The 17,988-nt window shown below is 53.2% G+C and overlaps 1 protein-coding gene across 5 annotated transcripts in view; it reads left to right on the top strand.

Annotated features, from left to right (window-relative positions):
• Positions 1-17,988, top strand: part of NFATC2 (nuclear factor of activated T cells 2) — a 162,008-nt gene that overhangs the window by 82,697 nt on the left and 61,323 nt on the right. For all 5 annotated transcript variants that reach the window (XM_086702497.1, XM_086702496.1, XM_086702493.1 and 2 more), the window contains 3 exons: positions 97-299; positions 1,318-1,490; positions 16,345-16,485. In XM_086702497.1, coding sequence (XP_086558623.1) covers positions 97-299; positions 1,318-1,490; positions 16,345-16,485 — 517 coding nt within the window. The remainder of the gene's footprint in view (positions 1-96; positions 300-1,317; positions 1,491-16,344; positions 16,486-17,988) is intronic.

Below are 17,988 nucleotides of genomic sequence, written 5' to 3'. Positions count from 1 at the left end.
TGCCCAGGAGCTTCTCAGATTTTTGAGGGACTGTACCCACCAGCACCCTGCATGCTAGAGGTGTGTAATATTTTGATTTTGTTTTCTCCCCCACAGCTCCATGGCTACATGGAAAACAAGCCCCTCGGGCTTCAGATCTTCATTGGGACAGCTGACGAGCGGATCCTTAAGCCCCACGCTTTCTACCAGGTGCACCGCATCACGGGAAAAACCGTCACCACCACCAGCTATGAGAAGATCGTAGGCAACACCAAAGTCCTGGAGATCCCTCTGGAGCCAAAGAACAACATGAGGGCGACGTAAGGGCTTGGGGGCCGAGGGTGGTGGGTCTTTATGGGGAAGTGAGGGGGACCCAGGGGCAGGGATTTGGTAGCGGGGACTCTCTGGAGTTGAGTTGGCGGAAGGAGTCGGGGATGGTGGTTCCCACTCTGCGATGGGCCCATAGAGATTTGTTTGAAAAGTTTCTATTTCAAAAGCTTTATGTCTAAATACTTTTCTTGTGTGCTGGGAGAAAGACTACCTATGCGTCTTTGGATTAGGTTACTTGGGATGAGGCTAAGTTGATTTACGTGTCAGAATGTATTTGGCCTAAAGAAAATTTTTAAAGACGCAGATAGGTTGAAACTCACAAAGGAATAGGCGTGTAGCTCAAATTTGGGAAACGTTGCACCCGTGCACTGGAGTTAAAAAAAAAAAAAAATCTCTTTATTAGAAAATAACCTTAACTTCCAAACGGTGAGAATTTTACAGAGGACCCTGTCTGCCGTTCGCTCGGCTTTGCCGATTGTGAACGTTTTCCACGTTTGCTTTATCACTTCCTTTGCTCCTCGGTTTTTCCTGAACTGTTAGACACGGTGACTCTTTACCTTTACATAGTTGAGCGTGAATTTCCTCAGGACTAGAACGCCTAGGTTCTTTGGTGACCACAGTACCTTTGTCACATTAAAGACGTTTGACGCTGATCCACCCCTCTTACCTATCGAAGAGTCTCCAATCAGTTTTGCCAGTTGCATACTTGAGTTTGTCAGACGCTTTTGAGAGTAGGGAAACTGGCATGAAAAAGTTCCCTAGGGAGGTACTTTCCACCGGGGAATTTCTCCAGTGACTTTGTGAGTGTTTGACCCCCATCTGGGCAGTCCGTTCCTGGCTGGAATCCTGATTGGCGGATTGTAATCCGCTCTCCCCGCCCCCGCCCACCTCCCCGTCTGTGGCTGGCGGTGGAACCGTTTTGGTTAACTGACTTAGGTGGTTTTGTGGGTGATCTTGCCTGTTCACCGAGATGGTCAGTTCTAAGTGGGGTTCTCAACCTCCTCGCAGCATTGACTGTGCGGGGATCCTGAAGCTGAGGAACGCGGACATCGAGCTGCGGAAAGGCGAGACGGACATCGGCAGGAAGAACACGCGGGTGCGGCTGGTTTTCCGGGTGCACATTCCAGAGGCCAGCGGGAGGATCATCTCCCTGCAGACTGCATCCAACCCCATCGAATGCTGTAAGTTGGGCGCTGGGCAGCGTCGGCCTTCGCCGCGTATACTGAACGTGACCTCCCGCCCCGGGCAAGGTGCTCAGCAAGAATGCGCAGGACCCGCAGGGGTCGACAGGGGGCCCGAGGTGACCAGAGGGCCCAGACCCAGAGCACATTGAACGACTTCTCTCCGCTCTCATTTGCTTGTGGAAGGTTTTGTGGCCTCACAGGAAATGAAAAAATAATACAGCTAACGAGTAGCCTCCGGCTTTGTTTAGAGGATTCGAAAACGTATAAACGTTTTGGTCGTAAAAAAGGTAGATGCAGTTGGAGTGAGTTTACTGTGCCCAGTGTCCTCTTTTCCTTTCCCTTAGCCTCTCAGTGGTTCTCGCTGACCGAGCGGTGACTCTGCTGGTCAAGATGCTGAACGCCCAGCAGTCAGTAGCTCCTTGAATATCACGGAGGTTCTAGCTCGTTTTACAGAAGAGGAGGGGGAGAGATGAGGGGTTGGCCACCCCGGGCCAGCAGGGCTGGGATCGGGACAGGAGCTTTGGCACGCACGACCGTGCTCCCGCCCCGCCCCCCCCCCCCCCCCCCCCAGCCCCTGCTGTCACCCTCGGCCCATCCGTGCCTATTCACTGAGAATCTGCCCACTGTGCCCAAACCAAAATGCAGAGGAACTTCAGAATCTCGTGTGCAGTGGCCGAGATCTGCCGTGTGGAAGGGCTCTGAGCAGAAACGCGGCTCAGTTCTCATCGGGCTTTGAAAGAAGAAGGCGCTTTGGGCTCATTCACGGGTACTTGAGGCAAGTCACATGATTAGTTTTTGCAGTTAGAGCTGGCAAAGCTTCTCGTCGGCTCAGTGTTTGAGAGTTTAGAAATCATTCGTCCAAGCACAGAGAAGAAAACAGTAAACGTTGTTGCAGAAACAAAAGCCGTTTATGTTATTTCTGTGTTCTTCGAAGAGTAGTTTTTATGGTGTTACGATCACGTTCCGTATGCAATTATGTTTCGGGATTCTGTTTCCTTTTTACTGAGCATTTTACCCTAACTGTGTGCCACAAAACTCAGTTGCCTAGAGAGGCCGGGGAGGTCACACGGATAAGTGGAGATGCAGCCAGCAGAGAGTGGTGGGGACCAGGGACCAGGAAGGCACATTCCCCACCTGAATGGGCCTGCCTTCTACAACTCCAGCCGGCATTTCCATGTGGGCAGGGAGACTCGGAGGTGGCCGGATCCTCTGGCTTTTTAAGATAAACCCCAAATCTCCTGATTTTTAAAAAGCAGCAACAAATCCAAAATACCATGTGGATTAGAGAAAATCTTCATGTGGCTTTGATTAATCAGAGAGAGTCTTAATCAGACACTAATGAGTAAAGGAAAAGCATGAATATCTTAGGCAGAAAGGGTTGGGGAAGACGGGCCCTCAGGATTTCATTTATTGATTAAAATTTTTTTTTCACGTTTATTTATTTTTGAGAGAGAGAGAGAGAGAGCACGCGCAGAGGAGGGGCAGAGAGAGAGGGGGACCCAGAATCTGAAGCAAGCTCCAGGCTCTGAGCTGGCAACACGGAGCCCGATGTGGGGATTGAACTCACGAGCTGTGAGATCCTGACCTGAGCCAAAGTCGGACGGTGAACCGACTGAGCCACCCAGGCGCCCCTGGCCCTCGGGGTTAAAAGCCAGTGAGGAGAGACTGTGGGCCCTCTTGGGGGGAGAAGCCAGAACTTGGTCTTGGTCGGTCTTTGGAAAAAAGATGAAGGGGCCCTAGGATTTCCTCAGCCACGGGAGTCACGATGTGGATCGGGCCGCACACGGTGCTGAGTCTCTGCTCTGACCTTAGAAGAGAAAGACCCAGGGGCGCCTGGGTGGCGCAGTCGGTTAAGCGTCCGACTTCAGCCAGGTCACGATCTCGCGGTCCGTGAGTTCGAGCCTCGCGTCAGGCTCTGGGCCGATGGCTCAGAGCCTGGAGCCTGTTTCCGATTCTGTGTCTCCCTCTCTCTCTGCCCCTCCCCCGTTCATGCTCTGTCTCTCTCTGTCCCAAAAATAAATAAATGTTGAAAAAAAAAAGAAGAGAAAGACCCAACAGCACGCAACAAGGGAAAACAAGTGTTGAAAACTATGTCAGAAACATGGGAGTTCCCCTCCTCTACCCAGCAGACCCCACCCCTGTCCCCTGAGCGCTGGGCACAGTGGCTGCCTCACTACGGTGATGGTTTTGAACATCTCGAGATGTTTTGGGAAGGAAACCCGGGCTCTTCCTCAGTAATTTGGGGGATTTTGAGAAGATAAGGTCTCCTTTTTCTGGCAGGTGACTCACTCGACAGGATGGGGCTGTGGTTTGTAGCAAGGTGGGGAGCAGGCGGCCTCAGGAGGGAGCACACGCCAGAGTCCCTGTTCCTCTCCGTCTCTGGGTCCCTCGGGTCAGTGTATCTCATGTTGATCTGAGAGTTGAAGGATCAGCGCTGAACCACCAGCAAGATCTTCAGGGTGTCATGAAGTCATTTGAACCTTGAACATGGGCTTTTTTTTTTTCTCTATATTTGGCTGATTCAACTACCTCCTTTTGACAGATAAGGAAACAGACTTTCTTGGTAAAGTGATTCACTCACTTTTTTACTCAGTAGAGCTAGGGTCTCCAGCTTTCTGGTTCTGTGAAATACCTTCTTATGGTTTCTAGAACACCTACGTTTCTTGCAGGGCCAGACTGAACACCAGCTGGCCACACGCTCTCTCACCCAGAATCTTCTGTCCTTTTTATTGCCACCTCTGTTCTCTTTTCCGAGACTGGTGCCTGATCGTTAATATAAATATTTATTGACTAATGGGCTTACTATTAGAGATTCAGTAAATATTGACGACTAGTCCGTAGCACATAGTGATGATCCTTCGGGAGATATTCAATAAATATTTATTGACTAGTTGACTTTTGTATATGCCCCCTGGGGAGGGTGAGCTGGTAAGAAAAACATTCAGTGGACTCATACTTATTGGCAAGGCTACCTTACTTTGGAGGTGCTGATTATATAACGTCTTGGGGAATCAGGGATGAGTTCTCAGATTCTAGCGAAAACAGGACAAACCCTGGAGGCCACTCTTGGGAAAGTAGGCCAATTTGCTCGACTTGTAGATTCCTTACGTTGATGCATAGCACGCCGGAGGTCAAACGTCACCTTTGCATAGACGGGTGCTCTGTGTGTTTCTCTTTCCACGAGACGTTCAGTATTGCCAAGGAGATGCTCTCAGTCCCCTCCCTGATTGTCAGCAGAGCCGATTTCGAAGCTTCTCCAGTCCGCCTGGCTCTGGGTGCCGTCCCCAACCCTTCCCAGTCCTGACGGATAACCGGGTCTCCCCGGCTTCTCTGGGAACGTGGGAGAGTTCAGGAGGGAACACGCTTGTCTTCCCCGACGACAGACATCTAACTCTGCTCTCAGGGTTCTGGAGGCCAGAGGCCAGAGCCCAGAATCCAGGTGACCGTCAGATTGTTCCTAATGGAGACTCTGAAGGGGGGATGTTCCAGGCCCCTCTCCTAGCGACTGGCAACAGCCGGCAGGCACTCTTGACTCTCCTTGGCTTGTGGGTCCGTGACTCCAGTCTCTGCCTCCTGTTCACGTGACCCTGTTGTCTGTGTGTCCTTCTCTGTCTCTTATGAGGACACTGTCACTGGGCTCAGGGCCCCCGCTAATCCTGCACAATCCACCCTCCAGTTTTACCTTATTTGTGCCTTCAGAGATCGTATTTCCAAATACAGCCACGTTTGAGGTTCTGGGTGCCTGGGGCTTTGTTCAACCCATGACCCCTCCTCCTCAGCTACATTTCTTGATGTCTCAGTCATCTCTGGCCCTCAGTTCCCAAATCCACTGGGCTCTTTCTCTGTCCTCTCTCATGGCTTTTGCCCACACTGTCACCTCCATCCAGAACGCTGGTTCTCAAACTTGGTCGCACACTGGCACCACCTGGGGAGTTATTAAAAAACAAAACAGAAAACCCCCCAATGTGTTGCCCGAATCCCACCCCAAAGATGGCAAGTCCCTTGGTCTGTGGTGGGGTCTGTGCATGGAGAGTTTTTGGAGGTCATCCAGTGATTCTGATGTGCTGGGAAGTGTGGGGCCCGCTCACCTTGCCCCCTCCGGTCCCTCGGTTGGCTCCTCCTTATCCAAGGTTGCTGTGTCCATGGCCCCTCAGGGAGGACGCACGCCCCCGACCCCACAAGGTACAGGTCCCCCGCTCTGTGCTGACAACCCAATTTACTCCTTGGTCTCTCTCCTGTAAGGACAGAGACCAGAAGGCATCAGCCAGGGCCTGGCACATAGCACCTATCTCTAAAATGTTTGTTTAAAACAAAAATAGTGAACGCCAGCCTCTCCAGGCTGCCCAGCGCAAGAAGAAGGTGATGAGGAAGCAGAAGGGGGCTGTCGGCAGGTGCGAAGGCCTTGTCCCATGAGCGTCTCTCTGGGAATCTCCTCCCTGCCCCTCTCTGTTCTTCGAGAGAACACCCAAGGCGGTTTTCCACCAAGTCCTGCCCACTCCTGGCACAGAATAGGAATCCACTTTGCTCCTTGTGTAGGCACTGGGGCGTGGGTGCATGGTGTAGACCAGAAAGTGGGTTTTCTCACATGCTCTTTTCAGTGCCTCCCTTCTCGTGACATAACTGTGTGTCACCGAGCTCTAATTGAGATACAACAAATGACACAGAGCGTGCGTCTTCAGTTCAGTGATTTTCAACAATTCAACGGACCTGCGTAACCACCGCTCACAAGGAGATGCGGGACATTTCCTTCCCTCCTGGAAGGGCCCTCACACCCCACAGCCGGTGCCGCCTCCCCATCCCCACACACAGGCAACCACCGTTCTGATTTCTATCGCCAGAGATTAGCTTTCCCTGTTCTAGAACCTCACGCCATGGCATTGGACAGCGTGTACTTTGTGTCTGGCTGGTTTCGCCCAGCATCAGCTCGGTGCTTTTGAGAGCCATTGCTCTTATCACGTGATTCTGGCTGCTGTGAACCTTCTGATCCAAATGCTTTCACTGCCCTTGGGTGAACACCTGGGAATGGAATGGCCGGTTCACGGGGAAAGGTTATGCTCCAGTCTATGTATTTTCCAAACCATAAAATGATTTACTCTGAGCCAGAGTGCATGAGAGCTCCATCTGCCCCACGTCCTTACTGGTGTTGGCTTCTGCCCGTCTTTTCTACCGGGAGCCACTCCGGGAGCGGAAAGTGGACCTCCTCCTGCATGATTTGCGTTTCCCCAGCGGCTCACGATGCTGAGTGCTGGCGTGTGCACCTGCTGGCTGTCCCGGTGTCTTCTTTGCTGAACTGTCTGTGCACAGCTTTTGCCCTCTTGCGATGGGGTCACTCCTCTTGTTATTATTAATACGCGTCAGTTGTTCATGCGTCCTGGGTAGGAGCCTTTTGTCCGATGTGTGTAGGATGAATATTTTCCCCGGTCCACGCTTGGGCGTCAGTATTTTATTTTGACTAAATCCCAATGTATCATTTTCTTTTCTTTTGGGATTAGTGCTCTTTGCATTCCCCCAACAAATTTCTACCGGTATGAAGGAAGCAAAGGTATCCTTTTACGTTTTCTTCTAGAAGCTTTTTGATGCTGGGTTCTAGGTTTAGGGATGCACTCCATCTCGGGCTAATTTTGGTGTCAGGGGTGAGTAGGGTCGGGGTCCGTCATTCACCACCCCCAGATTGGCCCACCTCGGATGCCCTTTCCTGGAAGCAAGCACTTGGACAACCCGACCGTGTTCCCCTCCCTCGCCAGCTTTCCTTCTCTGCCCCGCTTGACTCTTGTAGGTCTGGCTTGGGAGACGGGCGATCACACGGCACTGCTTTGTGAAAATCTTAGAAGCAGCGGGACCAGACTGGCATATTGCCTCCTTTCTTGTGAAGCAGGGCTGCTTACCTCGTTCACCTGCTTCTGCCAGAGGCCGAGAGGACCTCCATAATTCTTGTGGGCGTCTTAACGTGGATTCTTCCACTGAAAACGCATCTGGAGCGCATGATACGCTGTTCTAGGCACTGGGGATAAGATAAAACAGTGGTCAAGACAAAAGTCCTGGTCCTCGTGCAGGCCACATTCTAGCGAGGAAAACCCACCCTAAATAATGAAAACCATCATTTTCAACAGTGAAGTGTGATGACGAAAATAACCAGGACTATGCGTTGGTGACTTGGGGGGAGGGCTGAGCAGCAGCAGCCTTGGGTGTGCTGAGCAGGGGAGACTTCCTGGAGGAGGTGGCATATTAATCTGAACCTGAGCGGTGGGGGAGCATGGCCCAGCTGGAGGATACAGTAAGTGCAAGGGCCCTGAGGCAGAGATAAGTTCCACATCTTCAGGGAAAAAAAGGGCAGCTGGGGAGGCTATGTGGAGTGAATACGGATCAGAAGTCCGAGATGAAGCTGGGGACTTGGACTTTGTTCAAAGTGACATGGGAAGGCTTGAGTTCTAAGTAGGGGGCTGACACAATGGGATGCATATTCCAAAACTTGTTTAGCGCGGTCCCTGGCACATAGTAGATGCTCATACATGCTTGAAGACCAAATGAAGGAAGGAAGGAGACCACAGGGACCCGGCAGGGAAGAGGTGAAGGAAGAGGAACAGTGACCACAGTCAGCTGCTGTGCGTCAGGCACCTTCTGTGTTGCCCCCGAATCATCATAAAAACACTGAGCTCAATGGCCGTTCCCATTTTACGGTTGGGAAAACGGAAGCACGGAGAAGTTAAATAAGTTGCCCGGGGTCACACAGCTAGTAATGGACCAAACCAGCCGTGACCTCCACATCGTGCTGGATCTCGGGACGCCCAAGGTTGAGGTAGGTCACGAGTGACAGATTAATTTGGGCTGGAACCGAAAGTTTGGCCTCGTGTCGTGTAAGCCAGAGACCAGCCCGGCGACCCTCCGAGGGCTCCGCGTCCCTTCCCCGCGGCGCTGTAGCAGTAAACCGTGGGCGACATTCGGGCATCGGGCGGAGGGTGGCTAGGCCAGGCCTTTGTCAGCCCCCTGCCCTCCAAGGAGACTTTTGAGCAACGACTGAGAAGCCACGTTTCCGGCAACGTTGAAGCCTGTGTGACGGGGAGAAGCCGGCTAGGGTAGTGCTGAGGTGTGGGCCTGGGTTCAAGGAAATGCCTCTGCCACTTACGGGCTCTTTGGTCCCAGGAAGTCACTTACCACTCTGTGCCTCAGCTTCCTCATCTGTAAAATGGGGACAGTAACACTGGGTGTCTCTCGGCTCCCGTCGGGGCCAGACGAACGCGTGTACACATGGCAGGTGCCAGCCGAGGTCACCACAGGCCAACCCAGCGCCTGTCTCGTGGGGTGTCTCACACCTGCTGGCTGCCCTCCCCACCTCTTTACAAAGCGGCCTTGCCTGGGCCTCTCACGGCCGCTCTGTGCCTGCCAAGGTTAACAAACACCAATTGTTTCAGGCGTGCCGGCCCCGAGCACACGCCCTGCTGCTGAGACGGGACCTGGAAAGTGACCTGACCGGAGGAGCGCGTGGGCCAGGGGGTGCGTGCAGGAGACCTGGGTGCGGGGGTGGGAACGCAGGAGCCGGGTGGCTTCTCCGCTGATTGAAGACAGAGCTTCCGGCCCTTCACCGGGCCGGTCACACAGTTGCGGGGAAGGCATCACCCCCCCCCCCCCCCGACCGAAGGCATGCGGCGCCCCTGACCCTCGAGTGTCGGAACTTGGCTCCACGGTGAGGCTCGCCTCGCGGACTGGCTCAGCTGGTGCACTCAGTAACATTGCTGGATTGGCACCTGCCAGCGACCGTCGGGGGCCCAGAACGCCCCCCTCGTGGAGCTCCTGTTCTAGGGGGTTGAGGTTTGGAAGAGTTTTGGGGTTTGCTGTGGCCGCGCGGCTGGCAAGGAGAAGGGCAGAGCTGGAGGTGGCACCCGTGTCCTTTCCCCCGTCCAGGCCACCTGGGTCCTTCGGTGACCGGGACACTCGTCCAGCTCACGGAGAGGCCTGCAGCTCTCGGGGAGGGTCTTGTATGGAGACACGTGGGAATGTCCCCGCTAGCACATTGGAAAAGGATAGTAATTGAACAAGAAAGGAGCTCCCGCGATGGCCCACGAGCTTTGTGGGTTCGATGAGCTGAGATACACCAGCCCTTCAGGGCACACGTCACTGTCCCATACTCCAGGTGAGAAAGCTGAGGCCCCCTGAGGCCTGGAGTTAGAAGGTGGTCACATGCCCGGCGGACCCCGTGTATTCGTGCCCACGGTACCCCACTCCTGTGGTGTGAGTGCCGACAGGACCCTCACAGAGGTGGACCCCACACGCAGGGAGCATTGGGGTCTGCTGTCCCACCTCCCACTTCCCAGGGAAGACCGGGGAACATCCGGGGCAGGGGCCGAGGGGCCTGAGGGGCCGGTCTCCGGCCAGGTCTGAGTCAGCACCTTATTCTGAGCCGGGCCGGAATACATCAGCCAACGACGGTGGCCTGATGGAGACACAGAACGGTGTGCAGCAGCCGGAGCACTGTGGCCAGGGGTGGTCAGGGCTTCGGCCAGGACGAGGCTTCCGGGAGGCCCCTCCTTGCCTGGGCTGGCTGGCGGCTTTCCCACGGGGAAGCCTTTACCGAAGAGGGGCCTCTCAGGGTAGTGGAATCCCACAGTCTAGCTTGCATTCGTGTAACTCATTTAATCTGCAAACAGCCCCATGAGGCTGGTACTCTGATTATGCCCATTTTATAGATGAGAAAAGAGAGACACAGAGAGATTACGGGACTTGCCCACGGTCCCAAAGCTCGGAGGTCACCGAGCTGGGCTTTGGACTTAGGCAGCAGCCTTTTACCCACGGCCCCAAATTGCCTCTTCACGTGTGTTATAATAAACAAAAATGTATACGTGAAGTGCTTGGAAACCCAGGCGCTCTCTATGGCAGCTGTAATTATTCGCTATTATTAGCAGAATCCACCTACTTTGCGGCATCAGATTTCTCTGTCCAGCCTCTCCTGCCTGTCTCCTGAGGTTTTTCGGGCAGATCGTAATTCTTGGCCACACACCCCAGTGACGGGGCGGATCCTAGACAGGCAGGCAGAAATGTTCCGTCTCCAGGCTGACTCGGGCAGACCCCGCAGGACCCCACGCCGGTGAGAATTTCCCCTCACCGCTTTGCCGCTCCCCATCAGCCACTGTTGCTGGTAAAAGCAAACACCCAAACTGGTTAAACCAACAGTGCCCTGTTGATTCAGAGCTCGTAAAACACAGGAGCCCCGAGCCCCTTTATGACGTGCCAGAATCTAGGGGCAGGAGGGAGGCCTGGGGAAGTCTCTTGGTGAGGGCCACCTAGAAGCTTGAGCTGGAACAGGAGGCCTAGACTTCACCCACAGGCGAGAGCGGGGCCCTCGGGATGGCTTTAAAATGGTGGCCCCTGGTCTGGGGGGAGAACAGTGCAGGGTAACCGGTTTGGGTGGTTTAGATTCTCTACTGGTGGAAAGGCTGAAGGAGAGTCAGGGGGCTGCTGATGGGGGCTGGTGTGGGCCCGGGCTTCCTGAGAGCCCTCCCACAGGTCCCGGGTGGTGTCGGTCCAATTAGCAGCCATAGGTGTGAGAAGTTGCATCAGAGAGAGAGGAAGAAGCAGACCCCAGGAGGGTAATTTTGGTTGCTGTTTGCCTCTCTTCAGTTCCTCTTTCGGAGGCTAATTGGCTTTGTTTGCTTTGCTTCTGGGCTCTCTGAGGATGCAGGGGCATTCCCTGGAGGAGGTCCCCTTGCCCGGATGTGGCCTCTTCAGAGTCAAAGTTGGCTCTTAAACAAATGTGGGCAACAAGTCACCTGGAAAGATTGTTCACATGCAAATTCTAGGAGCTCCGGGTGCAGTGGGTTGAGGGGTGGCTTGTGGAGCTGCATGTTGATTAAGCACCTCCTCCAACCAGGTGACCTGGGGACCTTACTTGGAGACACTTTGGCAGTGAAGGTTGGGAAATCCTAGCTAATGGTTCAGGATCCACCAAGACCAGCGGCGCCCAGAGCACACGGGCCGTGTAAACACACAGGACGTGGTCGGCACACATTTGGCGAAATACTGACTGTAAGGCGGCCACACTTAGCCAGTGCCTGGCGCGTGGGATGTACTCGAGAAACTACAGGCTTTAGCGTCGGTGACCTTGCTGGCTGAAATTTACCGAGGCAGAGACGCTTCGTGTGCGTTCTCCCATGGATGCCTCAGGACGGCCTGGGAGGGGGGTCTGGGAACAGTTGCACTTTACAGGTGGGGAGCCAGGTTTGGAGAAGCCCACGTGAGGGTCACTCGAGCGAGGACCGAGGACCGCCCAACGCTCTAGCCCGCACCCAAGCTGGGGCCGCCCCTGGATGGAGCTGAGTAGCCTAGGATTTGTTTCTCAGTCCCTCAAGTGTCGTGAACAGTGCCTCCCTCGGTGCTCCAGCAGGGCCGTCATGTAAGGGTCTGTTACGATAACAGATGAGGAAATGTTTTGAAAACGGCTGGGCAAGAAAGAGCGGCAGTTTGGAAGCTAACAGTGTTAAAGAATAGTTTCTCGAATGGTTACTGTGTGCTAGGCCCTGGCTGAGAGCTTTTGTTTTATACTCGATGGTCTTGTGTTTGTCCTGTTTTGTCCTGTTTTGTCGTGGTAAAATACACCTAACACAGTTTACCATTGAGCCCGCCGTAAGGACTACAGTTCTGGGGCGTGGGGGACACTCACGAGGTGGCGTTACCACCAGCCGTATGGGTATGGAGCCTGTCCACCACCCCAAAAAAGGAACCCCAGACTCCTGGGCTCCCCCGTCCGTTTTCCTTCTCAATGGATGCCCTTATTCTGAGTGTTGTGAATATGGAGCATAGAACAGTTGTCCTTTGGTGTCGGGCCCTTCATTTGGCATAACGTTTTCAAGGTTCGTCTGTGGTGTAGCCTGTATTCCTTCTCATGGCTGAATCGTCCTTCCGTATGGGTATACCACGCGTCGGCCATCCATCCGTCCATGGACGGATATCTGGGTTATGGACATGAGCCAGTTTCCCAGGTCTGTCCTGACTGCGTCCATGTTGACATGTAGTATGTTGTCTCGTACTGTTTGTAGCAGACCTGTGAGGGCAGGTACTCTTAGGCGGCATCTGTGACCCAGAGAGGTGAAGTCACTTGCCCAGGGACGCACAGAACGGAGGTGACAGGAGGCAAACCCTTGAAACCAGGGCTTTCTGACCCCAGAGCCCAAGCAGCAGGAAACCAGAATTCTCCTTTGGTTCCCAGGGTCCTGCATCATCCTGCCATGATGGTGCTGTGGATCAGACCTTGTGGGGCCCATTGGAAGCCTTAAGGATTCTTTAAAAAAAAAAAAAAAATGTAGGCTGGGGTCCTCCCCTCCGACCCCTGGAGTCCGTGGTTCTCATCCAAGGGCGATTTGGGGCCCCTCCTTCCCAGGGGCCATCCAGCTCCATATCTAGGGGTAATTCCGTGTGTCAACTGGGAGGGGTGCTGCTGGCATCCAGTGGAGGCCAGGGATGCTGCTAAACATCCCGTAGTGCACAGGACAGCCCCACAGCAAACACGGGTCCAGCCCACAGGTCAGTAGTGCCCAGGCGGAGAACCCCTGCTCTACAATCAGGGCCTGGGTGTCCGTACTTTCTAAACTTCCTGGCTTGTTCTAATGCGCCCCCAGAGCTAAGAGTGCCTCTCGGTCTGTGCACAACGATCACATGGATTCCTTATTACACTGAGCCCTTCCTTGGGTTCAGGAGGTCTGGGGTGGGGCCCATAGCCCTGCGTTTCTAACAAGCTCACGGTGACTCTTGGGGTTCCCGCTTGGGGTTCAGGACTGGAGAGGAGGCAAAAGAAAGTACCGGGAGCTGGGCTGGACTCTCGTCATCCTCTCTCTTTAAACTTCTGTTTAAAAAGAGTGTTTTCCTTCAGATAAGGAGAAGGGGTGGGAAATGCAAATGCGGCAGAGGGAGAAAAAGTTGGTTGGTCAAAACCGCAAGGCTTTGCAGGAGAAGCAGTCCGTTGTGTTCACAGCAATGCTCAGTGATTCACAGAGCAGCCCTCCGGGCCAGCTTCCCACCCAGCGCCGAGAGTCACGGCCACGGCCAGTCTCCGGCCCGGCTGGCTGCAAGCCCTTGGCTGGCTTGCCCAGGAGTGATGACTCAGGCTTTCCACCTGCAGAATGGGAGGGATGGCTCTAGCCCCCCATTCCTGGTGGGGGGGGGGGCACCCATTCCTGGGGCCCGAAGCCCCCAGCTGCCCCCCAGGCTCATCAGAGGCAGATCTTAAAAGTCGGGACCTGCTTTTCCAGGCGATACAACTGGTGTCTTCACTGCTCATAAATCTCCATTTGTGGCAGCTCAATTAGGAAGTCCTACAAAACTCCTATACTGAAAGAAGGGATTAATGACCCAGCCCATGTGGGAGAAATTAGCAGCTTCTGCAGAGAGGCCTTTTGAATGTATGCTCTGAACCGGCAGCCCCTGGGCTCAGCACTGGCTGGCTGGTCCCTGGGCTGAGCCAGGGATGGGGTGAAACCGACAGGGGATCATTGTGAGTCATTGGGTTGCACTTTCAAGGTGAAGTGTCTGGGAGCATCTGGCGGGTCCACCGTAGACTCCTGAAATGTTGCCAGTTGCACGGTTGCTCCTGAAGGAGCGGGTTTCGGGATGGAGGGAGGGGCGTGCTCGCCACCTGGAGGTCCAGGCCGGCCAGGAGGGAAGGGTTAGGTTTGGGCCCCCAGGCCTCATGCGGCTGCTGCCTGCCCCAGCTCCCGGATGGGGAGGTCCTCGGGCCCCTGGCACGGAAAGGGCTGGCCCTCCGCCCGGTTCTTGGGCTTGGGAGTAACGCCAGGAGCTCAGGCTGACTCATAAGGGGAGGGCCGGCCTCGTCAGCCCACGCTGCTAAGGCGAGGCCCGGGCAGATGAGTCCCCCTTGCTGACTGGGATGTGTTTCTCACCCTGTGCAGGGAAGGGGGCTGGAGAGGGTCTTCGTTCTTCCCTGCAGCCTGCGTTCCAGAACAATCAGTGGCCGGCTGCAGTGACTAAGGACTGGGGCCTCTGGAGCTGGACAAACCATCTTCTGAGGCCCAGACCTAAGTTTAACCACACACCCTGACCTGACTTCTCTTAGCTTTAGTTTTCTCCCCAGGCAAATGTGAATAATTTTAATACTTCCTTCCTCAGAAAGTTGCTGTGAGCATATATCATTGTGACTCAACACTCAGCATAGACCTGTTCTGTTTCTTCATCTTTCATTCATTATAGATACAGATGAGGATCTAGATATAGAGAGACTTCCGTGTATGTACATATTAAGATATATTGAGATATATCCATATCTGTGTCCATCCATCCATTCATCCATCCTTCCATTTGTCCCTCCATCCACCCATCCACCCACCCATCCACCCATCCATCCATCCATCCATCCATCTGTCCATCCGTCCATTCATCCTTCCATCCGTCCATTTGTCCGTCCATCTATCCATTCATCTATCCATTCATCCATCCATCCATCCATCCATCCACCCACCCATCCACCCATCCATCCACCCATCCATCCATCCATCCATCCATCCATCCATCTGTCCATCCGTCCATTCATCCTTCCATCCGTCCATTTGTCCGTCCATCTATCCATCCATCCACCCATCCATCCATCCATCCATCCATCCATCCATCCATCCATCCACCCACCCATCCACCCATCCATCCATCCATCCATCCATCCATCCATCCATCCATCTGTCCATCCATCCATTCATCCTTCCATCTGTCCCTTTGTCCGTCCATCTATCCATCCATCCATCCATCCATCCATCCATCCACCCACCCATCCACCCATCCATCCATCCATCCATCCATCCATCCATCTGTCCATCCATCCATTCATCCTTCCATCTGTCCCTTTGTCCGTCCATCTATCCATCCATCCATCCATCCATCCATCCATCCATCCTTCTGTCCATTCATCCCTAGCACCTCCTACTAAATCCAAGAAGACACTGTTCCTGGCCTTGGGCTTACAGCAGTACAGAGCTCCGTCCCGGGGCTTACATTCTAGTGTGGGGAGATTTGAAAGACAGGTGACCCAATAAAACAGGGTCATGCAAGATAAAGGGGAAGGGGGAGGGGAGAGACACAGACAGACGGGGTGTGTACTGCTGTTTTACCTTCAAGGTGGGAGGATGGAAGGGTAGGGTAAGGAAGCCTCTCTGAGGAGGGGGCACCTGAGGAGAAACCTGCAAGAAGTGAGGAAAGAAACCACGTAGATCATCAGGAAGAACTTTCCACAGAGGGTGGGACTAGAAAGTACAACTGTGCAAAAATAGGAGTTGGGGAGTGTGTTTGAGGGACATTGAGAACATTCTAGAAGCATGGCTAGAACACAGTGAGCAAGGAGGGGGATCCTAGAAAGTGAGGTCAGAGAGGTGATGGGGCAAGGTGATGTTGTTTTGAAGACTGAGTTCAGGATTGCCAGGGAACTGCCAAGCGACTATGTCTGAACTCTGCAGGAACCGGGTCCTAGTGTCAGCCTGCATGGTCCCTTCAAGCGTTTGCTAACATCCGGGGCACAAGGAGAGAGTACTCTCTGGCAAAGGGGTGCTCTCATGAAAAAGTTGACTTGCCCTTTTCTGTAAAATAAAGATCAGATCTCACTTGCCTTTCCTCCCCGTTGGGAGAACAGACACCTGTCCCTTGATTTGTGAAAACAACATGCGTTGTTGGAAGAAGACTAGCCCTAACGACCTAGGGCACTAAGACAGGAACATGTTGTTTCCGGGGTCAGCCGTTGTGGGGGCTGATGGCTCCACGTTTGTGATGACAGCAGGTGACAAAGGTGGGCGGGGCGTGCCGTGAAATCAGCCTCTTTTGAGCAGACTTCTTCTGCCATTGCGATGACTTCTTTTTCCCTCGCCCTCAGCCCAGCGCTCCGCCCACGAGCTGCCCATGGTGGAAAGACAGGACATCGACAGCTGCCTGGTCTACGGGGGCCAGCAGATGATCCTCACGGGACAGAACTTCACAGCCGAGTCCAAAGTCGTGTTTACTGAGAAGACCACAGGTCAGGGGGCTTGTTGAGCTCTTTCCTTGTCCTCCAGCACCATATAGAGCTCCCGTCTCTTTCTTCCCAACAGCACTGATTTGGGGAATGGGTCCTGTGGGCAGGGTCTTAGTTTCTGTTCCTCTTACTCCCCACGGGAAGCTTCCCAGGCCTCCAGCCGTGGATGTCAACACAGTTCACCGTGTTGTGATGTGCCACAGTGTTTCAGCTGCTCCCGGGCTCTCTCGGTGGACGATAACCTTATGACTCTTTTTAAATTTTTAAAAAAATGTTTATTGTTTAGAGACAGAGAAATAGAGTGTGAGTCGGGGAGGGGCAGAAAGGGAGACACAGAATCCGAAGCACAGGCTCCAGGCTCTGAGCGGTCAGCAGGGAGCCCGACACGGAGCTTGAACTCACGAACTGTGAGATCATGACCTGAGCCAAGTCAGGTGCTTCACTGGCTGAGCCTCCCAGGCGCCCTTCTTTTTTTCTTTCTTTCTTTTTTTTTTTTTAACTATTTTTTCACACAGAGAGGCAAGCCTTCTCAACCTTATGCTATTATCAGAAAAGGAGTCCATTCCACAGGGCGAATAAGTTTGCACGCTGTGGTCCTGGATATCCTGGGTTCAGATGCTGACTTTGCTACCTGTTCTGTGATCTCAGGCAAACGATCTCCCCTTCTAGTGCCTTCATCTTCTTTTATATACAACGATAATAACAAGGGTTCTTATTGCCACAGGGATGTCATGAAGGCTAAAGAGGTTAATACATGTCGAGTAATCATAGTAATCATAACAGCTCTAGGTTTATTGTAAGCTATAAACATAAGCTGCATGTATTTTTTTTATTACAAATAGTGCTGCAATGAATCTTTTAATACTTGTAGGACAGTTAATTGGTCTTTGATACGTGAGTGTTTTGTCTGTCTTTGTGCATGTACGGTTTATTCCTAGAGTGGAATTTTGGATAGTTGTTTTGAGAGCTTTAAATACATATTGCTAAATTAACTTCCAGAAATGTACAAATTGAAACTTCCATCAATACTATGCCAGTAATGGTTTCACCCCATCCCAGAAGTGCCATTTTTAAAATTGTTTGTTTATTCTTGAGAGATAGAGACAGAGCATGAGCAGGGGAGAGGCAGAGAGAGGCAGACACAGAATCCGAAGCAGGCTCCAGGCTCTGAGCTGTCAGCACAGAGCCTGACGCGGGGCTCGAACCCACAGACTGTGAGATCGTGACCTGAGCTAAAGTTGGACGCCTAATCAACTGAGCCACCCAGGCGCCCCAGAAGTGCTATTTAAAAAAAAAAAAAGTTTGAGAGAAAGCAGGGGAGAGAGCATGAGTGGAGGTGGGACAGAGAGAGAGGGAGAGAGAGAATCCCAAGCAGGCTCCACACTGTCAGCACAGAGCCCAGTGTGGGGCTTGAACTCACGAAGCATGAGATCATGACCTGAGCCGAAACCAAGAGTCGGATGCTTAACCGACTGAGCCACCCAGGTGTCCCACCATTTTTTAATT

This window comes from Puma concolor, chromosome A3 (genome assembly GCF_028749965.1).
Source record: "Puma concolor isolate L17-30 chromosome A3, mPumCon1.1.hap2, whole genome shotgun sequence".
NCBI classification, from domain to species: Eukaryota; Metazoa; Chordata; class Mammalia; order Carnivora; family Felidae; genus Puma; species Puma concolor.
This window is presented reverse-complemented; position numbering and strand designations above follow the sequence as displayed.